The sequence below is a fragment of the Wyeomyia smithii genome, chromosome 3 (genome assembly GCF_029784165.1).
Source record: "Wyeomyia smithii strain HCP4-BCI-WySm-NY-G18 chromosome 3, ASM2978416v1, whole genome shotgun sequence".
Classification (NCBI taxonomy): domain Eukaryota; kingdom Metazoa; phylum Arthropoda; class Insecta; order Diptera; family Culicidae; genus Wyeomyia; species Wyeomyia smithii.
The window spans coordinates 214,910,268-214,937,343 of record NC_073696.1 but is presented as its reverse complement, the minus strand read 5'-3'; the positions used below and the strand labels follow the sequence as shown (position 1 = coordinate 214,937,343).

Here is a 27,076-nt window from a genome sequence, read left to right as displayed (position 1 = left end):
CCAAAAGCCCCCGCCGCACCGTGGCCCCGCCAGATTGCCCCGTATGTAAGCAAACAATTTTTACATAGTTCGGTCGGTTGTTGGTTGACTGACTGAGTGACTCTCGCCAGCCGAGCTTCGGTTACTCAGTTATGATGTAATCTATAAACTTGAAAAGTAAAAAAAAACTCCAAACACGGAACGCGCTTCTTATCAAATGTTGGTAACTCGGGGAGCTCCAAGAAGGGGGTAGGGGGCAGCAACGTGAAGCCCGCACGGCCTGCCTGAGTAAATGCATTTTTGTAATAGCATTTACTCGGTCGATAAAGTAAACATCGGGCGCTGCCGGTAAGAGGTGGAGGTCCGTGGGGCTCCGTGTTCCGTTCCTGTCGCAGCGATCGCCGAATCGGTTGATGGAAATCGAAATCATGCTTAGGACCGGTTTTGGATGCCCGTTTGTACACCGTCAACAACGAGAACTACGCACCATCCGTCGCCGGATAGCAACGCGCGCGAATCGTGCGGGCTCTTTTTTTTTTCGAAAGTTGTTCTTGATTGTGGCTCTGCACGAGAACTTGTTTTTGCTGGTTTCTTTTTTCAGCGCTGTTGAACTGGTCATGTGATGCGAATTGGAACGCCGCTGAGGGCTTTAACCGGGCGATACTTTTTTTTGTTGTTGCTGTTGTTGCCTCCACCAGATCTGCTGGTGGCCTTTCTCTTTTGCTGAGGGTCCATGCGCAGTGATTTCTGCGATGCACTTTTCTGATGCAATGGTTCACGGTTTATTGGTGGAAAAACTTAAATCTTTTGGTGGTTGTAAATTTGGTGTAAAATACCAAGGCCAAATATAGAGTAAATGGTACAATTAACTATATATAATGTCATTCTTTCATCCATAGCTATTGTGTATCGTACTACCGTAGCAAATCAGGTTTTATGAGTAGCAATAAATTATTTAAAAAAAAAACTGAACGAATCTAATTTTACACTCACAGTCATGACTTCATTACTGTCTGTTCCCTCCATTCAAAAAACACAAATTTATTCTTATTCAAAATGTAACTAGTCAGAACCAGTTCAAGATATTGACAAAAAAATTTTTGGCTGATGCTTTACTCGAAAAAAAGAAATTCACCCTTATATTTCTGTTTCTGGAATTTCTTCGATTTAGTTTGTGTTTGTTGAGATTTGCTTGTAGAGAACTAACAAAGTTTGTTCTTTATTTTTTATTATTGCTTTGCAGTTTAGCATATTTCGATTATCGATATCTCCATAATTCCCATGTACCCAAAATTTCGTATCTCGATATTTCGATATCTCGAATTTCTTTTATCTCGACGAAAGATAGCAAGCTTTTGCTCTATTTTTCTCCCGATATCTCGCAGTAAAACATTCAGTTTTCATTGATCAATAGAACATGAAGTCAACCGAGGGTAAACGGAAGCTGCATGTTTTAATTATTGATCAATACCTAAAGATTATTAACGGTGTGTTTTCGAGATCGCAAAAATATTCGGTATTTCTCGAAGCAATGTATAGACAATAATCAAGGACAAAGATAAGTGGCTTTGAAAGAAACAATCCACCAGGACCTGTTAAGGAGAAAAGTACGGCAAGTAGGAGATTCTGGGCTGAAGCGACGCATGGAGGTGTTCCCAAGCGAAGCGAGAAGCCGTAATTTTCCCTTTTTTTGCTGTGTTACTTCAAGAAAAAGTCTATGAATTTGCTCGAGAACTCGGAGTCTCTAATTCTGAGAAAGGATTGGGTTGGCTACACAGTTTTCTTTCGAGAAATTTCGAGGGGAAGTGACAGTGTAGACACAGTGCAGACGGACGATTGGACGAGACTTCACCGGGAACCATAAGCAAATATGAACCGCGACCAACGGTGATGAAACATGTGTGTAGTAGCGTAAATCCAAATCCTTCAGGTTATTTAGGGTCGAACCTCGGATGGACCACTTCCTTTAGTGGACCACCCTGACGAAAAACTGTTTATTTTCTTGATATAAATTGGGATTTGCATATGTTTCTCGGGATTCAGATGAAGATTAGCTGGATAAGATATTGCCCGACGAAAGTTTTCAGGAAAATCCCTTGGATGTGTGTGTGTGTGTGTGTGTGTGTGTGTGTGTGTGTGTGTGTGTGTGTGTGTGTGTGTGTGGAACCTTTCTAGATCCCACTGTCTGGCAGTGATGTAGTGAAAAAAAGACAGTTGCAATTATCTTTCATTTCTGCAGCTATTTTTGTTTCGGGATCTAGAAGGTGTTAGCTCTACCGACCTTCCAAAGACCCTTTACAGAATGACTGAGTACTTGCGGTACATTCCGGAGTAAATTTCCAATCGGTAAGCCCCGCCTCAAAATAATATTAGAATCTTGCAGATTTTATTATTATTTTCAGACTTTCAATTCGTTTGATACATTTGTATCAAAAAAATTGACTCGTATTTAATATCATGTTATATTTATTGACAAGAGGATGCAGAAATTCAACTGGCGTACTGCATCAATATTAAACACAATCATAGCGAAATGCTAAGCTAAAAAAGAACGCTCTCACCATTTAAAATCGATCCACATCCTATTCATTGATGCCCATCTGTCGATTGTCATTCAGCCTGGATGAAGTTGCATAAAAAATTTGTTGGACATTCAGTATCCTTGGCTTCGGTTGCGAAAATATCTCCTTATGGCGGCTTCGAGATCTTTCTAGAAGATCTGCAGAATATTTTGGTGTTTTCTTCCTCACTTTCAAGATGTTTTCTTCTTCAGTTTCAAGAGACACCACTTCAGTCCTAGCCTCATCTTCATGAACCGACCTGCATTGTAACACTTAAACACCTTTACCAAAAACAATAAAGAAAATATATCCAGCGAGAAAACTGTGACGCAGGAGAAAAATCACGTCCGTTCGCGTTCGTGGTTTACTTTGATCAATCTTCAGGAAAATCCCTTGGACGTGTGCATAAATTGTGTTAATATGAACAATGGTCCACTAAAAACGTGGTCTGTCTACCCTACAATAATTTCGTTTTAGACCATTATTTAAAAATGTTCACCTGACAAAACGTATACCTTTCAGTCAGAGAGCTGCCACCCTGAGAAATACTCAAACGATTGTCCACTATGTGCAAACACACGGATGGTAGTAAGAAGTATCATTATTGGACGAGCGATTAACCCCAAAAATGTGAAGCCACTCCTGCGACCGTTATTTTTGAACAGAGGTTTCGGACTTAGACGCAACGATTTTTAGTAAGTGGCACATCCCATTCAAGAGAAGCGGTAGAAGGCTGAGTCCTTGTTTGTTTTCAAGGTTTAGGTACTCTACTAACAAGTTATAAGGAATTGTGATGCGGCCATGTGCGACCAAGTGATTTAGTACGTTTTGAAAATTTTTGATTCCTCTAGGAAATACATAAAATCAAACCCTATTTGATAACAAGTAGAAAAAAATCCGAAAGTGTTAAAAAATGATGAAAATATTTTTTATGTCCGCTTGCTTGTATGAAAAAGTCCCATAGTGTACTGTAACGCCATGGTAGAGCAAAGGCTTGAAAATATGGACGACAATCCTCTTTCAATCCCCTTTTACAAATGAGCAATTATGTTACAGGATTCCATCAATATTACTGTTTTAGATGCTTTAAATCTTATTTCATGAGCATGATGTCCGAGTACAATGCAAACTGCTCTCGAAACACAGGATCTGTGCGCCAAACACCAGATGTTGGTCATGAGGGCACCATGGACGAGAAGAACGTAACTGATTTCTTTGCATCGTACTGCCAAATCAATATGAACGAAAACACATGTTCTCCAATGACAGACCTGTACGTTTTGGAAAGTGTCATTCAAAAGGACACACGCTTTGAAAATGACGGATCTGAAAATACTGAATTTGTAGAACATATCCCAATGTGTAATGTGCAATTCTTCAAGTATCCTCGACATGTTTCCAATAGTTTTTCATTTTCAAATCGTTTATTTAGAGTGTCCGATGAGTTTACCTGATTCAATAAGTGAATGAACAGGGTGTAAGGTAGCTCACTTAAAATCCTTTAAGAGGTGATAAAGAACGCTATTTGATGAAAAAATCGTTCTATGCATATGGTCAAAATTCAACTACTGCAGAGTTCCAGAAAAAAGCAAACTTCATTTGCTGAAGGTTTTTAATCATTGCTGCTAAACACTTCCAAAAATTAATCAATAGCAGAGCTACTTCCACCTGCGAAAATGAGAAAATATTTAAAATTAGGAGAATTCAGTATACATGGTGTCAGGTAGCTCACCTAAAATCCTCTAAGAGGTGATAGAGGACCTTATTTGATGAAAAAAATCCTTCTACGCATATGGTCAAAATTCAACTACTGCAGAGTTATTCACTTTTTCCAGTTTTCGGTTATGTTTGCCTTTAACGAGATCTAGCACAAGAAGTATGATAGCTAGCTCAATTCTGTTAGTTTCTTTGGGAAGCTGAGAAAATTTCGTAATGAATAGTGTCTTAAAAACGTCAAACTTGAGAAAAAAAAGAAACACTTAGAAAAGAACAAATGTGAAATCGAATGTTTTTTTGAGAACTGAAATGCAATTTTCTCTTTGAAATGTGTGATAAACATGGGTTTTGTTGTTAACCAAATTAAACATTGAAATCTACTGTACAAGTTGTTCCTTGACACTAAGCACCAAACTCTTTTAGTTTAGCTGCTATTTCACGTTAAAATCAATAAGCTGTGATGCGTTCCTTTCAGTCTATAAATAACGCTTGCACAGCAGTGTGTGAAGTTAGGGATGAGCAATAGAATATGTCGGCAGTGGAATGTGATACGATATATATTGTGGAACAGTACTACCGTCCCCCGTAGTTTAATTGGTCAAAACACCATGCCGGAGACAGGGAGATTGCGGGTTCAAGTCCCGTCGGGATGCGGTATATTTTTCCAAATCTGTGTCATATTTCCAGTTCGCTTATTTTTCGCTCTCCCTACTTCACATACTGTCTGCTTAATGAAATCTGCAGTAGTTGAATTTTGACCATATGCGAAGGATTTTTCTCATCAAATAGAGGATTTTAGGTGAGCTGCCTGACACCCTGTATACTGAGTTCTCCTAATTTTAAATATTTTCTCATTTTCGCAGGTGGAAGTAGCACTGCTATTGATTAATTTTTGAAAGTGTTAAGCAGCAATGATTAAAAACCTTCAGCAAATGAAGCTTGCTTTTTTCTGGAACTGGTTGTCGATAGAATGATTCGATAGATGATTCAAATATATTTATTCTAGTGAAATCCGTATTTAACCCATTTTTTTTTCTGTGTAGACTCATCACTGCGACCAGAGCTTAGATCTATTGTGATATTGCCCAGGTGTTTTCTGTACTCCGCACTTCATATTATTAGCAGTAACACTATTAAAGTAAGTGATACGCTTGTCATTCGTATCAGTGCTTATGTGTAATTTACCTTTTCGTTTCAAGCTTACTGCTCTACTATACCGAGCCTCTGTCCATCCTAACAATATCGCCTAGTTAAAATTTCCTGGAGAGAACTTTCATATGTTACTCACACCAGTTTTATTATAATAGGGACTTATTTTTGTTAGGAGGAGAGTCAACAGGGGTACTGTAGAATCCAGATTGAAGGAAGGGTACGTGGTGGGGAGCCTGAGAATAAACCCATGCTTAAAGTTCTTTGACAACCAAATGGCCTGATTCTACTAAGATTCGAACCCACGACCACCCGCTTACCAAAGCGGACTCTGTAACCTTGCGGCTACGGAGCTCCCCATATTATATTTAACCCATTACAATATATGGTGAAGGGCTGTCGTGTAACAAAACCACTTTATGTTATTTGATTAATTTTATCGCGGTTTTTATTTTCAACACTTAGCGTGTAAATCCTTGATTTGAGTAGTATTATTGCTTTTATAATAGACTTAAGCAACTAAAAAGAGCAATAACCCATTTAGGTAACATCAATCCTTAGAGAAGTAAATAAAAACATCGTACACCCGACGTATCGCAGATTATCTCTAACTTGACATCCAAAAGTACGCTCATTAAGACATACATACATGTAGAAAAATAAATCAATAATCAATGTACGACACAACTAACGACCAGAACTACAGCGAGGCTTAATTTTAGCGAAAAATTATTGCCAATTCGAACGCTAGCAGCATAGCAATCTCGAATCCCACATATTGTCACGAGCTTTGCGAGTGGCAATGAAAAAAAGATCGCACAACTCGACAAGGGTAAACGAAAAACTAACACAACTAAGCAGCAGTTAGCTGGCTCTGACAGAGGAATAAAAATCGCTCGAATAAAATGAGACAACCATGAAGAAAGTCAACCATCATCACACGTCGCGTTCGTCGTCGCTTCGCTAGCAGCGGCGCTGTGCGAAATAGTGGCAACTAGTGCAAAATAAATTCGACAACGTTGCCACCCCTTATGACACACCACCACGCACTGTGCGCCGCCGTCGTCATTCCCTTCAACCGTTGACGACGACGGGCTCCGAAAAAGTCATATGTGCTGACGATGCTGCCCGCTACTGCTAGTGTTGGAGGCCACGGCACCATCGTTTCAATCGATTTAAACCGGTTTTTGCTCTCTTCTTCTTTTTCGGAGTTTTCCATAAAAATAACTTACGCGCTTTTCCTTTCTCTCCCTCACACACCCATACATGCCCCGCTCTGGCAAAGCGTACTAGTGTAGGTGCACACATCATACAGCCAGCTGCCGTATCGCACAGTCGCGTTCCGTGCATGACTCAAACTACTGTTCTTTCGCTTTCGGTCTACCTCTACCCGCTACGCTACTGCTGATCTAGAAGCCGCTTCGTATGCGTGTCGTCGTCGTCTCGCCAAGCGGGTAAACTTGGCAACGTTGCCCAGGTTGGAAAAACCGCTCGATCCTTTACCCGCACGCTTCCACACGACACACACCCCTGTGTCCATACATACCAGCTTATTGAAATACAACCGTCTGTAGACAGATGGGATCTGCATGCACAAAAAAACAACCCTCAGCTGCTGCCCGCCCGACCTGTGCCCCCGCAGCCCAAAAACCCAACCCAGTCAGGCCTGACATCACACGCAAAAGCAAGTTTTATGTTTATTTTCTGTGGCTTGCTTTTTCGTAGTCTTCTTGCTTGCCCTGTGTTCTATTACCGGTTTCTGCTTTCTGTGTTGATGATCGCGGCGCAGTTTTGTTTAGCAAGATTCCAACATGAAACGGCTCGGCAGCAGTGGAGAGGAGCCTGCAATCTCGCAAAGTTTGTTTAGACTGGTGTGGGTTTTGGCAAGGTTCGTATCGCTACCGTACATAGCAGCAGCAGCTCGACTCGACTGTTGGTGAAGGAATTTTCATTCTATGAACCACCTTTTGTCCATTCATCACGCCCGTATTTTCCGACCGGCAATAAATATAAGAACCTTTCTGGGTTTTTCTCTCTCACTCAATGGTAGCGTCGAGGAGCGTTCGTTCTGGTTGGTAGGTGCTCTTCGCGAAGAAAACAGGAACAAAAAATATTACTCCGCAGGTATTAATCTTCCGGGGGGCTGCATTGATGATGGTAATAGAGCAGGATAAAAAAAGACCGAGGATTTTTTTTTCTTTGAATAAAGTAACCGATCGAATGGTAGGGGCTGTAGCTGTTAGACGACGACTACGCTTTGTTGCCCTATTGCCATGCCTTGCGCAACGCGCCGGTAACCAAGCGATGGAAATTAATTAGTTTGGGAAACGCTTTTTTGAGTAGTTTTTACGATCTAAAATTGAATTTAAATCGAAATCTCTTAAGAAATCACAGTTGGAACACAATATAGGTTTATTTCGCTTACCTAGGAAAAAGCGCCAGTCTTAGCCATTTGTATGTTGTTACGGTAAGAAAATATATACCTGAACAAGTTTAGCGGTAATCGTTTTAGGTTTGTTTTGCATTCTTCATGAGAATTCAATTAGACGAGGAAAACTTTGTAACGACTTTCTAGAACTTCAATTTGGACCACATAATGTTCATATACACCTATGGAGGCTCCTACATTAGCCATATTGCGAAAAATATGCATTGGAGCTATACAAGCTCAACGACTAAAAAAGCTATTGTTACGAATATTTAACAATAACACTGGCCGACAAAATGAAAAAAGTGCATTCCAAAAGCTTAAAACGGAAAAAATAAAAGATTCTAGCTATTCAACCATTCCTATGAATTTTGGTGCCCCTTGTTCAATGTTAGTTGAATCGACGAACCCGGTGAACAATTACTATGCGACACTTTAACGTAAGTTTTACGCGTTTTGACAATGGCATCAAATTTCACTGGAATGGTTGAAAAGCTAAAATCATTCTTAAGCAACTGTTTATTTGCTGTTCAACGGAATATTTAATATAAGAATAATAAAAAGTTACCAACGAAACTTATTGTGTTTTCTGAACTTCCACTTTATTTTGCAATTATAAGTTGAAAAAAACTTGCTGGGAAAATTCTCGCCACAACCATTTTCTGCCTAAAATATTGAAAATTCTTGAAATGTGTGACAAATCAAATTTATCCTTGGTTCACATTTGCTTACATAACCTAAAGTTACATCCCAGTTTTAGTTAATCAAACCTTAAGATTCCACGTGTATTGCAAAGTATCATAATTTACCAAGAGATCAGCAACAAGTAGCATGCCGTTTGATTTTCAAACCTAAATGAAGTACTTCTTGCAAGCGAAAATTTTGTAACTGTTAAACTATTAATTCGTTTACTTATTTTAGTCTTGGAAAATATTATACATATTATATATTATTGATTATAACTCTATCTCTGTTTTTGTTCATTAGATGATTCATAATTTCTTTGAACTGTATCATTTTAAGAATATCCACTGTCAGGAGGTTCAGTAGAACTTTTTGGTGTAGGACTAAGCACTCAAATTAAAAAGAAAACAAATCTATGATATATTAAACTTCCAAATCTAACTAGCAACTTGGTCACCGCCCTTTCTGGAAGAAGAAGTCTTGACGCAAATCGTCGCGGCTGTAATTCTAACGGTTCATCGGAGTTTAAGTTCCTGCTCTCTGTGCCGGAATCTCTAGCCCAATCCACATTCAACGACAGGAGAGAGAGAGCAATAAAGCAGCTAAGCGCATTCATGAAACAAACGAGACAACAATAAAAAAAACACCAACACACTAATCCTCTCTATATTTAAACAAGAAGACATTTTTTACCGTTGCTTCGTGCCGACGATTCTTCTAGACGTCCGTCGCCGTGCTATCCTACAAACGAACGACGGTTAGGACGGTTTCGTTTTTCATGTTTTTAACTTCATCATCTTCTCGAACAAAGCATCACTATTACTAGATATCGAATTAACACTAGGAAGAAAAAAAGCCTATGTATGGACAGATACCGGATAGCCATCTGTTTTTGGCATTCCAAACGATTTTTTTTTCTCTCTCTCTCTCTCTATCTAGTTTCCTCCTCATTTTACAAATAAACCTTCCGTAAATATACCTATGGAATTTATGAGATAGGCGTCGTACACAAAACGTCATGAGCGCATTTCTGCCGAAAAAGACGAAGAAGGGATTGCAGCAGATTTAAAGGGATGCTGCTGCTGCTGCTGTCTGCCTATCACACTAGTGTTAGTTAGCAGACCCGCCCGTGCAGGTAGGCAGAGCAGCTTTGTGATGCACCAGATGATAATCGACGTCAGTCAGCTGTTTTGATTGGTGTCTGGCAGTAGGCACAGTTGCACAGGCCTTACCCTATTTCCAATGGTTTTGCAGATTTCTGCCTCCGTGATTTTGTACCGTGATCTCGTTGCATGAGGTAAGTGAAATGCTATGGCCTTGATCATGAACGTTTTGTTATTGTTTGCAGATGAAATAATGCTGCAATCACTAGTTGTTTTCAATTAAATTTTCTATTCCAAACAATATCGTAGAGTTATTTTTATACATAAGTGGCTTGGTTTTAGAACCAATCGTTTATGTACAATTCCATTGATTACACTGGCCAGCGAAAGCTCATACAAATTGCATTAGAAATATTATAGTTTTTAACCATTCCCGTGAATTTTGTTGCCCTTAATAAAAGCAGAGTGCGTCAAAAGGCCTCAGCTTAATTGCTCGCTAGTTTCGTCGCTTCTACAGGAAAAGTCATTTAGGTTTCTAAAAAAGTTATCTTTGCTAGGGGCTCCAAACTTCACAGGGATGGTTAAAAAGCTATATTTTTTTTTCCAGTTGGAGCTCTAGGACAAAACCTGTGTTAACCAGTTTTATTATAAAATTTATGTTAAAATGTTAAAACACTAATAATTCACTGAGAGCGTAGTTGAAGTGTTAAACAAAAAAATGTTGCAGATCAATAACGACATACTACCAGTGGTGGGCACCATTCCGCTAATTCGCTAATTAGCGACGCTAAAATTCAGTTAGCGATTTAGCGATTTCGCTAATTTTTGAGCTGGTTAGCGAAACTGTTAGCGTCGCTAAAATTTTGGCCTTCGAAACGCTAATCGCTAATTCGCTAAATTTTGTAGAGAAACGAAAATAGAAATATTTAGAAAAACTGTGAATTGCTGATGGCGTACGTAAATTGCTTCGAAAGATGAACATACTTTACTGCGAAAGTTACTTTTGTCAGTTTTTTTACCCTAGAATGGAGTTCCAGTTATCGTACAAGCCACAGGAGCATTTTGGAGAACAAGCACAAGGTCTAGATTGAATTTTCGGCACATCAAGAACTTTGGTAAATTGCAATGCGCTTGAAATTATGACAACTTTGGTTCTACTTTTTCGATTCAGATAATAATTGAATTTTTATGAAAACATTCCTAAGAGTATCTATTTTCAATGCAAGCTAAATAACTTTTGTTATTCTTGTTTTTACAAAATCAAATATGAATACCGTTTCGTGAACCTCTTACTGTAAATTGATACCATCCGTCCTGATTTAGCAGGACATGTCCTGATTTTGAGATCCATTTGGAGTGTCCTGATTTATTTTTCATATTTTAGCATTTGTCCTGATTTTTCTGAATGATGCCGGATATTCAAAGAGGAAGCAAACTGTTCAGTACTTTCATCTTGACTCCGGGAAGAAACGAACTTATTTCAAACGATTTTTTTTCTTTGGTTAAATCTTAATGAGAGGAATTGTCTAGTCGTTGAAATCGTTAAACGTTTTTTGACAATTAAGTTTATTTCAAACAGTTTAGTGTTGCATTTTTTAAGGTATCGTTCGAGAAATACGTTAAGTATGAGGCTTTTGGCGTATTTTGAAGTGCAAATCTCAAATTACGTGTTTTATTTATTGATGCCTCAAAAAATAACAATAGCTCAGAACAAATTTTTGCTGGAAAAAAATTGTCCTGATTTAAAACTCCGACGAAATGGTAACCCTATGTAAATAGCTTTAAAAAGTAATTGTTTTCGTTTGTTTAACCGAAACATATCAAAGTGGTCCAAATCTTACAAAACACGAGCAATAAATATAGCGATATGACTATTTACATATTAAAAAGTTAGCGATTAGCGAAAGTTCCGCTAATGTGGGTTTAGCGTTTAGCGATTATCGAGCTAAATTTTCCGGTTAGCGACTTAGCGATTAGCGTCGCTAAATTTTCGGTTAGCGGTGCCCACCACTGCATACTACCAACCATTCACAACAGTGGATAAACTCATTAAATTCTCCTCGAACTTTGCAGGTATACAAATACAACTGCCAAAGTTTACTGGAGTGTTTCTGTTCATGGCCGAAAATTACAGGAGTTTACAGTTACAGTTACGTGAACTGGTTCTATTTACGACTTCATAAATTTATTGTACAGAGTGATTAGAACATTTTTTCTAATACGAGATTAGACCATCACTTCCTGAAGATTTGGTTCAAACCTTGACCAGTACTATCAAGCAGCTTCTACTAGTGCTATTCAAGGCAGTTCCATAAGGTGTTTACTATCAGTAAATAAGTTTTTCAAATTAGTCCAATCTTCTTTTGTATTATAAAGGGCCGGTTCTAAAGCACGTGGATATTTTTTGATCCCCCAACACTGTGGTCAAAACACTAAAAAGTGGAACTTTTTTTCCTTGTTGGGTATACTCATCACTGCGACTAACTTTTTGATGTTTTGTAACATATGGCCCTTTTTTCATTTTTTACTTAGTCAGGATGGCCTTCATGATATAATCAATAGCTTTAGTCCAGTCTGGTATTACACTTCGCATGAAGCGCACAACTGTTCTAGGAGTTGTTCTCCAGATTTCGTAGGGTTCTAATAGCCCGCTAGTGTTGTCCAGTAGGAATCCACCTTCAAGATCTCGGATGCTTTAAGTTTCTAAGGGAATTCTAAGGGAACAAGCGAATAAACCACAGATGGGCTATGGTCCTATGAACTGATGAGACGATCCAAGTCTTGTGAGTTCATGAGCTCTGGCTCATTGGAACTGATAGGTCTATTCCTGGGCTAGTTACCCCTGCTCCCACTGGATTGTTAATTTTTTCTTGATCCTGGACGGAGATTGAGACCAGCGCACCGCGTTCCCAAACATCATGCTCAGGTTCAAATATTCGAAATCGTCTTTCAAAATTGCATCGTACAGGCTGGATCACTAAGGGATCGATGCGATTGTTTTTGGCTACTAGACCAGTGAAGCATAGCTAATTCTCTTGATAGTCGAATAAATCTGGTGGATCATTTTCGGTTCTAGTGCCCACTGGATACCTAAAGTTTTATTACATATCCATAGAGTATTTGTAGCCTTGCTTATTGCCTGCTCTAGATGGGTATTTCAGTTTAGTTTTTTATCAACTTTTACTCTTAGGTATTTGACAAGGTTCCAAGAGCTCACCTTTTAATCTCATATTATTTAACATATTTTTCTTCCTTCGTGTAAATTGAACGATTGTAGTTTTGACGAATTTACATTCAAGCCTTCCCTGTCGCACCATGAGGAAACAATGTTTAAGGCGATTTGCATTCGGTTAGCGATAGCACCATACTTTCCACGAACAATTATGAGCGCATCCAACTATTTCAAAACCTTTGTCTATCTATTTTTTAAGAAGATCGTCGATTATTTAAGACCAGGATAGAGTGGATATCACGCTTCCTTGCGGACATCTGTTTACTGCTTTACTCTTATGTAATAGCTTCCAAGGTTTGCTGATCTCTTTTTGATAACATCTCGGTAATCCAATGAATCATGCAATTTTCAAAACCACGTTTCTTCATAGCTGCAGTCATTGAGTCATAAGATGAATTATTAAATGCTCCTTTTATATCAAGCAACGCCGCAAGTGAGAAAGTAGAACATAATTCCTTAGCGCTTTTTACCTTCACCCTAGCGCTGTGTTGTTTTCGGAACAATCGTTTGTATGATTGATTCGCATATTCTCAGTATCAAAAAATCAATATATGAAAGACTACTGCAACTTATGCTCGCAGTACTCTAATATAAGTGGATTAGGACAAATGGAACCTATAACAGTTTAGAGTACTTCAGCTAAGCTTTAAAAAAAAGTATTGCCATCATGCTTGCTTAAAATATCATAATACGTTCTTAAAATTATGGTTCTTTAGAACAACGTTTTTTTGTTGATTACAAATAGCAGAAGTTAAGCACGAAAAAATAAATTTGAAGTATCGTCCATATAAAATACTCTATAACTGTGTATCTAACGAAGCTAGGAATTTTGTTTGTTCAGCAAAGTTTCATATTTTTAAATGTTGTAAAATTTTGCCAAATAAATCATTCCTCTATCAACAAGCACTATGGCATTAAGTTCCACTCTTTGCCCTTTTGGACCACAATATTTCATGGTATTTCCTGGCGTTTTAGTCAACTCCTTCCCTTCCTCATCACCTTTGACCTCGTGGTCTTTTCACTTGACCAGAAGAGACCTTTTCCTCCATAACTGATAAAGAAAACTTTTTCATTGAAAAGCCATACTGCATTGTACATTTCGATTAAAAGAAATCTATTCAGAGCTGTTATTCTAATTTCATTTTTGTGAAAGCACGTGAATGTTTGCTTAGAGGCCGTTCACATTCAACGTGGACAACTTAGAGGAGGAAAGGGAGTACGTATATATCTACGCTAAAAAAATATATTGGTCTGCAATAGAGCTGTTCTGCAGCTGTTCTGGTTGTAGAGTCATTGCCAGATATATTTGTGATAAACTTGGCCTCTTTGTTTTTTTTTTGTAAAGATTCTCTAGGCACAAGTTTAGAATCTTTCAAGAATTTCAGGGAAAAAAGTGGTTTTCTGCAGCAGTCTTATGCAATAACAGGCCGAAGAAAACCACTGCCGAAGACGTTCGATACCCTATGACATTTTTTGTCTTTCGTTTCTTTTGTTGGCAGAGGTACTTTCGATTTTTTCAGGATAATTTGTAATTATTCTTCATCCACTTTGTTTTAATTCTTCGATGCACTTTCAACTAACCTTAATTTGGAATCAGTTTTGTCTTCAATCTCATTCGTCTATGTATCATTTCAGTCAAGTTTGGAATTGATTTCTGCTTTAAATAAGAAGCGTTCTTCAATCATTTGGCTGAATTTAAATCATTTTTTGGCCTTTTCCTCTCATTAGAATCACTTCATTAGTTTGAATACAGTCATCCCAGTATTATGGGCTAACCAGTATTATGGGCCAATACACTTTGTATTGGTTTCTAACGTATGTCAATACCTTGTAATAGTCAATTTTAAGTTTGGGGAACGTTGTTCACGTTCACTAAACTTAAATTTGATTGTTAAAAGTTATTGAAATATGTTAGAAACCACTACAAAGTGTAGACTGGCCCAAAATACTGGTTGGCCCATAATACTGGGATGACTGTATACCAAATGCAACATCATTTCCGCAATTTTCGTTTTTTTTTTCTGGATTTCAGGAGCGTTCTCTTGCATTTTAAGGTAGCTCGAAAATATAATTTGCCTAATCACCTTTTTTTCAGCGGAATTTCCAACATAATTGTATACGATTTTTTTTCTGTTTCTTCTTTAGAACCATTTTTCAGTCTCTTCAGTTAATTTTTGGTCATACTTTATTTTAACCTTTTCTGTCTCATTAAAGCATCTTAAACTACAATTCCTATTGTGGTTTTTTTTTTCAGTCTTCAGAGACGTTTTTCAAGCATTTTGAACTGAATTAAAAATTCATCATGGTTTAGAATTTATCTAAATAAATTAGGTATAAAGGTTGAGTTTTGATTTTAAGATGAAAATTGGTCATTTCATACTTTTAGTGTTTTTTTCTATAATAACGTTCACTACTTTTGTGTTTGTTGTAATTTTGAACAGATAGGAACCCGGAATCCGATTTTCAAATTGTTTTTTTTTCTACAATAATTTCGTAAATATTTGAATGTTGAGTCTAAAGAAACAGAGCTTTTTCCTTTATTTTGAACTAAAATATTCTGAGGCGCTCTGAAGGGGTTTATCAGATCTCAACTCTTTTTATGAAAAATACCTAGGCAATGGTTTTTCAAAATTCATTCAGAATATACTATTGAGAATCTAAGCACAGTGTCATGATGAACACAGTAAAAATTCGATACCCTCATTTTCACCATGGTCCTGATGAATTTTGCTTTTCAAAGCACTTTTTTACATTAACTAACATTTGTTTACATTAGCTAATCGAAAACAAATCGTAAAACTTTCATGTATTTTTCTTTGATTTTGCGGTCTCTTCTTTCACTAACATCTGTTCGGAGCATTTTTTCAAGAACCGCAATGATAATTTTGGCACTTGAAAAATTTGAAAAATATGAACACCTCGGAGTTCTTTTTCCGTTTGTTTTTTTATGAATTCCTCTATCTTTCTTCAAATTATCATGATTGTATCTGTGTAGTGTAAATTTTTTCAACATCTATTAAAATAGCTGTCATAAATGGTTTCTACGAATTCTACTTTCAAAATTTGTGATAGGATTTCAAACATACGAATGCCAATGGAGATAATTCAAGCCAAGGAACATTAAAAACTTTTTTTTCGGATTTAAAAAATCCTATGAACGGATAATACTGAAATTTTTGCTAACATGTATCTCGAGATAGTTTTAAGAGACCGGGAGCGTACTAAAAACAGCTATTCAAAAAAATTACCTTGCTCTAGCGACATATTAATTACTGAAAAATACAGTAATAAACATTCAAAACAACATATGCATAATTCTTTAAAAACGAATAAGAAGCTTGAAGAAAAAATATTAAAATGCTAACACACAGACCGGCCACTAAATGATGAAACTCTTGAAAAATTTTAACCTCAACTTCGAAATGCTCTAAGGTACACTAATTACGTATTTTGTTTATATATGGACTATGGCTCCAAACATGCTCAATATCCCATAAAAAGTGTAGACTGCAAAAAATATGCAGCAATAGGTCACATATGCATACACACATGATCGTATATTTTGTTTATTGGTTAATTAACCCATTTATTTTTTGTCACTGTACGTTTTTTGCCTATCTGAATCTGAACAAAGTCCAAATGACGAAAAAAACGAAAGACTGGGGTAAAGTGGTAAACACGTTCGTGACATTGGATTAAACTCCTAATCGTCACTGTCCTCTACACTAACAGACGGCTGCAAAGTTTGTTAAATTATAGGCATGATATTTTTAGTATCGCTAATGGTGCAAACTCTAAATTACAATTACCATATTTCACTAAAAAGAACATCTAACTCATCTGCATAAGTGATTCGATGAACAGTATAAATAAGCAAGATTATTCCGTTGATAAATTTTCAAACGCAACTTTTACATTTACAATGAAACTACAAGTTTTTTTCTGGTAACTTTTGCAACACGTTAATTGGTGACTCCAGTTCACGAAGCAATAAATTGTTAATTGATCAATTAACTTACTGTATCCGTAAACCTGATAAAATTTATCCTCCACAAATCCACACCTAACCCATGATAATCATTTGAATAACTTACAATAGTCAGTGTCTTAGATGAAATTTACAGCTCACACACTTCAAAACTTCCACAGTCATTTACAGAGGAGAAAACAAAAATTTTCAGAACAAAGGGCAAAACAGGGACAGAAAGTAACAGTGATGACAACGGCAAAACTTACCAGCAGGCTTGAATGTGGCCGTATCAAAGGAAGCAGTTCGCACCGGGTGCTTATCTTTGTAGCTGGGCTGACGATCCGGAACGAACGGTACGGCCGGCAGAGAGTCGCCCCGAGTTAGCGGCGGCCGCTGGATGGAAACCGGATCCTCCGGTCCCCGTTTGGCACTGCCCGTCGGTCCATCCATCGGACCGTGCTCGTCATCCTCCGGCGGGGGTCGTTTCAAGTTGACCGAAAGTGCCGGCGGAACCTGCTGCCGGTTGGCGTGCGGTAGATGATGTGGTGGCATATGCTGCTGAAGACGTGCTCCCGGGCGAACCCCGGTGATGTCATGTGGCTCGTGCTTCGGTGTGAAATCGACCAAAGTTGGCCCGTTGGGTCCGGTGCGTACGGAATAGTGATGGTGTGCCTGCGGTACCGACCGATGTGGCATTTCACCGTTCTCATGACCACGCTTGCCACCGGCACTTCCGCTACCGCCAGAACCACCACCGCCTCCACCGCCGCCGCCGCCGGCACCAGCATGAATTCGTTTCATTTGTCGAGCGGTATCCAATACCAGTTCTATTCGATCAGCTCCCTCGTAATTCACACATCCTCGGCATACAGCCTCGGTAAAGTCGTGGATCATCGCCCAAGGCATCCGGGGCAGATCGCACAGATAACAGTGCTGACGTTTCGCTTGAACAGACATTTTGATCACTGATTTAGAACACCTACAAAAAATCAGTTCTTCACCTCCACGCACTTATTTTCTCTCACAACTCTACCCTTAAGCGTCAAACTTTGACAATCACTTTGTACGAATCGCTTCTAACCAGCTTTTATCCATCACAAAAACTATCAGCTCCATTGATAATTGACACGATCCACGTGCAAAGGTAAACTACAATATCATTTCACCACTTTCTTCGCCACTAAAAAAACTCTACTCTCCGTCAATATTCCTCTAAATAGAATAAAATTAAGAATTCATTTCCCTATCGTTACTTTTACGCAGTGCTATCTCGGCTACGATGCGACACACTTAAGCCTTCACGTCTGTACTTATCTAATTTAACACATAACAAATGACGCAATCGTAGTCTAGTCTTCTCTGTACGCCGATTGTTTGTCTTCTACAAATATTTCACTTTCTGCCAAGAGGGTGGCCATCGATTCAGTGAAACTACACTGTTATACACAGTTACGCTGAATATTGCGCTACCAAACGCGGTTAAAAATCCTGCTTTCGGAGATGCTACTTTTAGGCTTGCCCATTGGCTGGATCATATATTTTCTCGATAAGGGTCCAGACGCGAAAAACACACTCACTTTTTCTGTGGATATTTACCGCAAAAAAGCAGAAAATCACTTCCGAAAAACAGAAAAAAGTCTCGCCATAACAAACAACGAACGATCGGAACCAACGAGGCGGTGTGAAGCAACCAACGAGCGCGTCACTTTTGAAGCGAACGGTTCGGTCGAGCTGCCGCGGGACCCACGTACTCTCGGATACGCGTGTCGCCTCGGTTGGGTCGTTTGTAGTGTGGAGTAGAAGCCCAAGCTAAGAGAGATAGAGAAAGAGAGTGGAAACAACGACAGCGGTGACGACAGCGGCGGCTGCTATAACAGCAGCTAGCGTAAAGTGTGTAGGAAAGAAGAATAACAATATTATTATCTACTACTACGAACGGCCGCTTCTTGCATACATATGCACGCTTGAAAATGATAATGTTCCCGCGGTAGATGGAATTACATACGGCAAAAAATACTGCTGGTTCGCCTACACTCATACTAACACGGGGTGAGAATATATGCACAATCACACATTCGAGTGACTACCAGTTAAGTTGATTGCCGTTAATTCTTATTAGCAAAAATCGTTAGGGTGGCGATAACAAACAAAAGGGTTGTTTGATTAATTTATCACTATTTAGTAGAATTATGAATTGTAACATTATCAGCAATATTATTTCCTGTAAATTGAGATTGAACTAGACAATGATGACTGTTATTCCGAATATGGAAGCCTGGGGTGGAAACTGGAACTTTAAATAAACTGTTGCAAAGACCGGCTGTATGAAAGATAACCTAATTAGCATTTTATCAATTTAATTTAGTTCAAATCTACTAAAACGCTCAATGAGATGTTATTTTCAAACTTCACTGTCAAGTTCGTCACTAGGGTGAAAGCAACAATTTTGGCTATAGCACCATTTTGGCCTACAATAACATTTAACTGATATTTGCGAAAAATATGGTTTATCACTCATATCATAAAATCTTATATTTGACCTTCTAACATTTCTCGACAGAATTATTAACTATATATTTTGATTAAAAGATTTCTGGCCTTTTGGCAGGTTACTCCACAAGGAGCACAAGGAGCCTACTAAAAAGTGGATTATGTATTGCCAAACAACATCTTTTCCTTAAAGGTGTTTTTTATTTATTTTCCCCGTAGAACTTATTCAGCTAAATATGTGTTGATGGTAGCAGAGTCGATATCTTTCATGCCCAACACTACAGACAAACAGACGTGCCACTCGATGACGATTTCATCAACCAGAAAAATAACGATTATTTTGAAATTTTGCTTAGTGAGCAATAATGCCGCTAGTGCTGCTATAAGCAAGCGTGCATATACATTATAAAAGACAAAAACCGTCAGTAATGCCGCTGGTGTTAATTTAATGTCGAATTCGTTTTCGCAGTGTAGCTACACTTTATCCGGATTACATTTTGCAGCTTCAAATAAAACATTTTCAGTGTAGTTGCACTGGTATGCGTTATAATGGGATAGCTGTTAATTTGTTTTGTTTTGGTCATTATCGCCATCGTCATTTTGTCTCATTTCCATTTCATATGTCCATCTCGCAAATGTGCTGAAAAAAAAATTTACCTGACACTTTACCGTGTGGAACGAGAACCAAAACAAACCAGTTTTGTTGCATACGTGTGAATATGTTGGTAACTTCCTACAGTACTCTCTGCTTTTTTCGGGTGTAGTCCGGGACAGAAAAAGGGTAGTCAGAGACAGAAAAAGTGTAGTCCGGAAAGTGAAATAAAACATTTACGGTTTCATAAGCAAGCGCGCAATCCCATTAGCAAAGACAAAAAACCGTTTTACGAAAAGAAGTTAGTAGGCAATAAGCTCACATAGTGGCGCACGAGTGTAACGTTTCGAATGAGGACGAAGATTTTTCGGGATTTTTCTTCGAAGAGGCACGTCTGTTTGTCTGTGATAACACTATGGCTTAAAACGGAGCTTTAACAAGTTTTAATGAAAAGCAGTTAAATAATTGATTTTGTTTGTAAAGATTCTGTACACCCGTACCTGCAATTACCATCTGTAAACAAATTTGGATAGCATAACAAAAATGTTCCTAAATTAATGGTTAATTTTATATACTTTGTAAATCTTGAATTTTATAGAATTTTATATACTTTGTAAATCTTGAATTTATAGTATACACAAAATTGTACAGTCATCATTAACTTGTAAGGAACATTTTTTTCATGATTCAAGGGGTTATATACCTTTTTAGTTTTCAAAAAACCGGAAATTTTTTTATAACATTATCTTCAAATACAACATCTTGAGAACATTTCCACAAATTTTCACAAAGATCTGAGCAATAGGAAGAAAGTTAGAGCGATTTGCAACGCGCCTCGCCACGGCCGCATTAGCTAAACTTGAAACTTTACACGCGATTATCTCGGAATAGTTTTTTCCGGAAAATGACTTTGCCGTGATCCTGATTGCGGGAAAACTACTGAACCGATTTCCTTAATTTTTTTTTTAATTTTCGTTATAAAATTCGCCGGTCCTTGCAATTTTTTGCGCTCAAAACGTGCATTTTTTGGGAAAAACATTCCCGTTTGCACTGAAAACAAAATACATTGGGGTCTTTTTTTACGCGAGTTATTTTTATGCGGTTTTTTTCTATACGCGACTTTACGTGGTTTATACGCGATTTTTTACGTGGTTTTTTGAAATAACGCGGATTATTTTTACGCGATTTGGAAGATTATTTTTACGCGGTATTAAATAAGTTTAGTATAAGTATATCCAATAAAGTAAAAATCAATCGTATGGTTCATGACAATAAGATATTCTGTTTTATTAATCTCAATAATGCATATTTTTAATATATTTGCTGTTATTATAAAAAAATAGGCAATTTCCGTTGATTCGGGAAAAAGGAACAAATATATATTAATAATTGTGCAACGATACGAGTCAGGGTCGTTGCGATTTACTTCCGTTTAAGAAACAAAAGCTCAAACATGTAGCAAAATTATTATAAAAAAGGTATTGTCATGTTTTTCAATGAATTTTCAGTTTTAGAAGCAGTATAAACTCATTTTGTGTGTTTCGTTTTTATATATTTTTATATCATTTTTCAAGTTTATGTTTACTTACGGGCCAATATTTTTAATCGGATCTTATTATACACTGGGGTCTGTTTTTACGCGATTTTTTAAAACTACGCGGTTTTTTTATACACGGATTTTTTCAACGCGGTACAACCAACCGCGTAAAAAAGACCCCAGTGTACTCATAAAAGCGATCGTTCAAGGACCTGGCACACTTTTAAACTAATGAAATAATATGAGTTTTTTGATTTCGGTTGATCCGCTGAGTCTCTATCAGGATCACTGCAAGCCTCTGCAAAAAAAAATAGCGTTTCGGGAAAACGGCCATTACTCCAGTAGTAATTGGAATATCTCAAAATCAAACGTATTTTCTTGTTGTTGATAAACTGTTATTTCAGAAAAATACCACTTTGTTGCAATGAAAATGGTGCTATGCACTTAAAAATAAATTCAAACTTTCCTGATTTTTCTCGACCAAAAAGGTATATAACCCCTTAACCCATGTGACACAATTTATTTCTTTTGAGACAAATATAAAAACAGTTAGTGAATAAAAATTTGATTAAACAATTCTAGAAAGCTTGTTAAAATTGAGATTTGTGTAATACACGTACACCGTGTTTAATTAATTGGGATACAATTCAATACTAATATGTTAATATCACACCTTTGATTTGATACCTACAGTAGATGTCTTGGAACCCCTCCCTTAGTCAGCTTCACCAACTTCATATGGTTTTTGTAGTTGTCGCATGCGGCTCCACGGGTTCCATTTTCTCAGATTTGCTGGATAACCGCTTCAAACTATTCCAAGTTAGAGAACTTGTAATCAGCATCGACATCATGTAAGATCAGACACAAAATCAATTGTGTTCAGATCGAGGAAGCTTGGCGACTATTCATTTTTATCCAGAAAATCCGTCAAATTGACCTCACATCAGCTTTGAACCAAGTTCGCATTATCCGCTGGTGAACCGTCTTGCTGGAACACATATAGTTGTTATCTTCTAAAAGTATTCGAAGATTCGAGGCAGCAATTTTCTCCAAAACTTCCGTTTTATAATAAGCAGCATTGACTTTGACATCTTTGTCGATGACAATGAGTGGATGCAAACTGTCCCACGAACGGAAGCTGTACTCTGGAATCGAGGGACAACGTTTTGGGACTCTGAAATATTTTGTACATTTTGTTGCTGCTCCAAGAGAAACAGTTTCTAATCAGAAAAAATGAACTCTTGTCTAGTGTGCCGTGAAGGTATTGTTTTCGCTCTATCGAGCCTCCTTTTCTGAAAGGACTCGGAAACCCTAAAAACGCTTCTAGTAGGCCTTACGACCAAGGTCAGTTACTAAAATATTGTGGACAGATCCAATAGATACATTCAGATCGGTAACGGTGGTTGGCTTTCCGCCGAATACGGTCTTTAACGACTTGTGGTGTCCTTGCAGATCGTGGCCGATCGGATTTTTTATGGCAGTGGTTCCCAACCTGTTTAACTCTGCGGCCTCTTTTGCTAAACACAAAAAGCTCTGCAGGCCCCCTTTGCGAAGCACAGAGAGCTTCGTGACCCCCCCAAAAGAATTTCAAATACAAGTATTGTGATACCAGGCAATTTCAATTACCTGTCAAATTTACCAAGAGCTTCGTGGCTCCCCTAGATGAGCCTCGCGGCTCCCTAGCCGGCCACGGACTCCTGTTGAGAACCACTTTTCTATGCTCCTCCGAAGGATGTCTAATTGTACCTTTGATGTTTTTTCAAACGAAATCAACAACAACTTCAGACATTTGAATATTGTGCAAAAGCGGTTACCATTCAAAAATCGCTACACAACTTGATAGACAATCAACACCATGCGTATTTGTGAATGCGTACATGGAGTAAGAACTATCACTAATATTTTCATATGATAAACAAAAGCAACGGAACACGGTGTAACACGCAATTTTCTTACATGGCTTTTACACATATTTTTCTACACAGATTTTTACGCGAGTTTTTAAGCTAATGAGATATTTTTAATGCGGGTTTTTGAGTTAAAGCGGTTTGGGAACCAAAAACGTGTTTTGGAATAAAAGACTCATTAAAATGGAAGTATTACATTTCCTCATAAAACTAGGTAGGTTAAGTATAATAATTATGAACATACGTTCGTGAGTTCCAATTCTTGTTCTTACTCTAAATTATTCCAGAACAGTTACCTAAATTAGAAATGGACCAAGGTGGCCAATCGGTGGCCCTCCGAAGAGGATCCGGAATAACTGTGACACCTCTGTCAATTTTAAAAAACCAGTCCTAAGGCTCCCTGTTTTTTTTTCATTCATTCCGAGAGCTCAACCAAGGAAAAGCTGGTCCCCTGACTAACATTAGATCTAAGGTGGCGGAGGAGACCGTAAAACAGGACAATTTTCAAAACTGGTCCTAGAGCTCTCCTTGTTTTCTAAACCCATACTGCACGCTAAACTATAATGGAAATTGTCAAATGAAATGGTCCAAGGTGGCCACTGTACTGTTGCCATATGGACGTTCCGAAATAACCACTTACTTTACTTTTACTTTTACGGCGACAGAGCGATTATCGATCCAATGCCGAATCCAGCATACGTCTCCATGTCACTCGGTCTTGCGTTGCTATCTATCCTCCAATCTCCCCTAACACCTACTTCGCGGGCATCCTCGTCGACAGCACACATCCAACGAGTGCGGGGCCTACCTCGTAGTCGACGGCCTCTATCGGGATTTCTGCTAAATATAGTCTTCGCTGGTGGTTATTCCGGCATTCTAGCTACATGCCCAGCCTACTGCAACCTGCCGTGTTTTATCCGCATAATTATATCCGCCGATTTGTACACCTGGTTCACTTCATGATTCTGCACCATGCCTCTGCACCAAACACCATTTTCTAGTTTGCCGCCAAGGATTGAACGCAAAATCCTACGCTAAAAAACACTAAGAACTCGCCGATCGGCCTCTTTCAACGTTCATGCTTCATGTCTCCAGGTATGCTTACGTATATTCCGGCGTGTGAAATAAGTGCTACAGATAGCCATACCTCTGACTGCAGCGAAATTGACAAGCCTCGAGCCGTTGTCGTTCGTAGTAGAGTTGAGGCTTTTTCTACCAATTACGGGGAAGAAGTTCTCCTGCCCCATCTGCGCATTTGCATTTCCGATGACGATCTTAATATAGTGTCCTGGGCACTTATTATACGTCTTTTCCAGGAGCTCGAAGAACTCCTCCTTTTTTATTGGGTTTATCGTTGGTAGGTGCCTACATATTAATCAGGCTGTAGTTGAAAAAAGTGCCCTCAATTCTCAACACGCATATACGGTCACTGATCGGCCTCCATTGATTGACACGCTTTATATGTTTCCCTATGAGCACGAAACCGACTCCCCTTTCTGCTTTCACGCCGCCACTGTAGTAGATGTGGTACTTAAATGAAGTGCCCGCAATAGCATCTACTGCCCGGAATTCGCGTTCTCCCGTTTTCGGGAGACCTCACCTCCTGTATGGCAGCAACCTCCGCGTTCACCTTCTTCAGCTCTCGAGCCAGGATACCTGCACCTGCCGGTTCGAGTAGAGTCCTTACATTCAAAGTACCGATTTTTCAATAATCATTGTCCTTTTTCGTTCGCTCAGGCCCATGCCGATTATTCCGTTCCGGATTGTTCGTAGTATTTTACATTCGGTATGCTGCCTTACTAGGGCTGCGATACCCAGTCTCGCGACGGGGCTGCCGTCTTACATATAGCTGGCGAGGCACCGCGTTTTGTGATTCAGCAGCCCGCTCCGAGTCTGACGCTGTTGTACACCACCACTAACATGGGGATACAGCCGCGTTCGATCCTTCTTCCCAGTCAGCATACGACCATAGTTTCCACCGGGGGTTGGTTACCCGATCTCCGCTAAGGTTACTCGTGTCCCGGTCCCACAAGAAGGAACGGAATGACAACAAGAAGGACAATTTTAAACACTGATCTAAGAGTGTCTCGGTTTTTTCTAAATCCTCGTTTGATGGTTAACTAGATTGGAAGTAGTTCCCTGACATGTTTTTGGCCCAAGATGGCAACTCGATGGCCCTTCCGAGGATCCGCAATGATCGTAAAAAAGGTCTACTTCGGAGCAGTTAGCTTGAGTTTATCTAAGCCCTAATAAATAGACGATAACTCATTTATGTGTTATCACCCTTTCGCACAGCCGCTATCTCAACTACATCCTGTCAAAGCTTCCCAAGGACGTGAAGATTGAAGACACAGTCAAGATTCTCAATCAAAGATTCTCAAAAAACGGGCTTTAGCTAGCAGGTCTATATAATCCAACTCTTCCAAGTTCTTACAGTCTGCTCTCATACTGCTGCAATATTAATACAAAACTTCCGCCTCTCAAACAAAATCGTCAACTTCATAAAAAATTACGAAATTTTCGGTTTTGCGCTTGAACTCTTCCAACGACATGCGTATTACGTTAGCGGGATGCAGCAAGGATAACGCGTAGACAGGTGCACTATCTTCATTGAACCGTGTTTCCAGTGAGTTTACAAGAGAATCAAGGTAAGGAATTATCACAGCTCAGTTCCGATACTCCAAGCTAGTTGATGCAGGCGGATTTGCTTGGTACTTTTGCCGCTGCAATATCCTTGGTGGATCAACTGAAAAACCTGTGTAATTCCACGCAACATAGCGCAAGTATTTCAATCAATTATTTCTGATCTGGCTGATACTTTACACAGATGTTTCTATGGACTAAAGATGTCGTTTCGTGCTATTAGAGTTATTGAAAACAAAATTCTGCACCAATGTCAACATTTAGGGGGGGGGGGGGGGGGGGCAACGGATTCCTAGCATAAACAAGTTGCTAAATATCTGCAGGTAAATTTTAAAACCTGAACCAGGAGTACCTACATAAAAACTGAAAAACTATTTTTCGAAGAGTTCTGCCATGTTTTGTTTAACACTATTGATTTTCCTAGTCTGCTAAATTCACTTTAAAGTTTAAAGCAAATAAAAAACCTACTGCACACTAGTGTTTTTTTCTTCGCATAAACCGAGAAATGGGCTGCCAAACTTCTGGGAATTTCGGTTTGTAAACAAAATTCAGTAAAAGTATTTGTTTTTGACATTCATACTAGAGCTGACTGTGCTTCGCTGGCAACCATAGACCGAATTTAGACAAACGTAAAAAAGCTAGTAGTTCCTGTACACCAACACCGATCCAGAAGGAAACATTTACGGTTCATTATATCGTGCTACAAAATGAACTTTAGTAATTGAAATTAGATTCTATTATTTAATTTTTTAATTATGCATAATAAATTTTTACTGATGAAGCAATAATTTGTTATTTTGGTTTTTACTAAATCGAAACATTGGTCAGTGGTCTGTGGGAAACTCGGGTTTTGTGCACCGGTGTTTATATACCGGCTGGCTGGTCGTTCTGATTGCAACAATAAATACATAGCGCATACAAGAATGTCTGTCTCTCTGCGAACGGCCGACGATGAAGTAGGAGGACAAAAATAGGAAAAATCGCTCTAGAACAGGACGGCCGCCACGAGGGAAAGAGATGCATAGAAGAACCTGTTTTTGTAACGTTTACTTATCTAGGTACTCCTACAATGTATGTGCGAAAAT

At 38.6% G+C, this 27,076-nt stretch overlaps 1 protein-coding gene across 6 annotated transcripts in view; it reads right to left on the bottom strand.

Moving 5' to 3' along the window:
* Positions 1–18,549, bottom strand: part of LOC129726654 (interferon regulatory factor 2-binding protein-like A) — a 48,063-nt gene extending 29,514 nt beyond the window's left edge. For 3 of the 6 annotated variants that reach the window (XM_055683606.1, XM_055683605.1, XM_055683607.1), the window contains exon 1: positions 17,089–18,549. In XM_055683606.1, coding sequence (XP_055539581.1) covers positions 17,089–17,779 — 691 coding nt within the window. In that variant the 5' untranslated portion in view covers positions 17,780–18,549. The remainder of the gene's footprint in view (positions 1–17,088) is intronic. The other 3 variants (XM_055683603.1, XM_055683604.1, XM_055683602.1) reach the window with 3 other exon arrangements.
* Between the last annotated feature and the right edge of the window lie 8,527 nt (positions 18,550–27,076).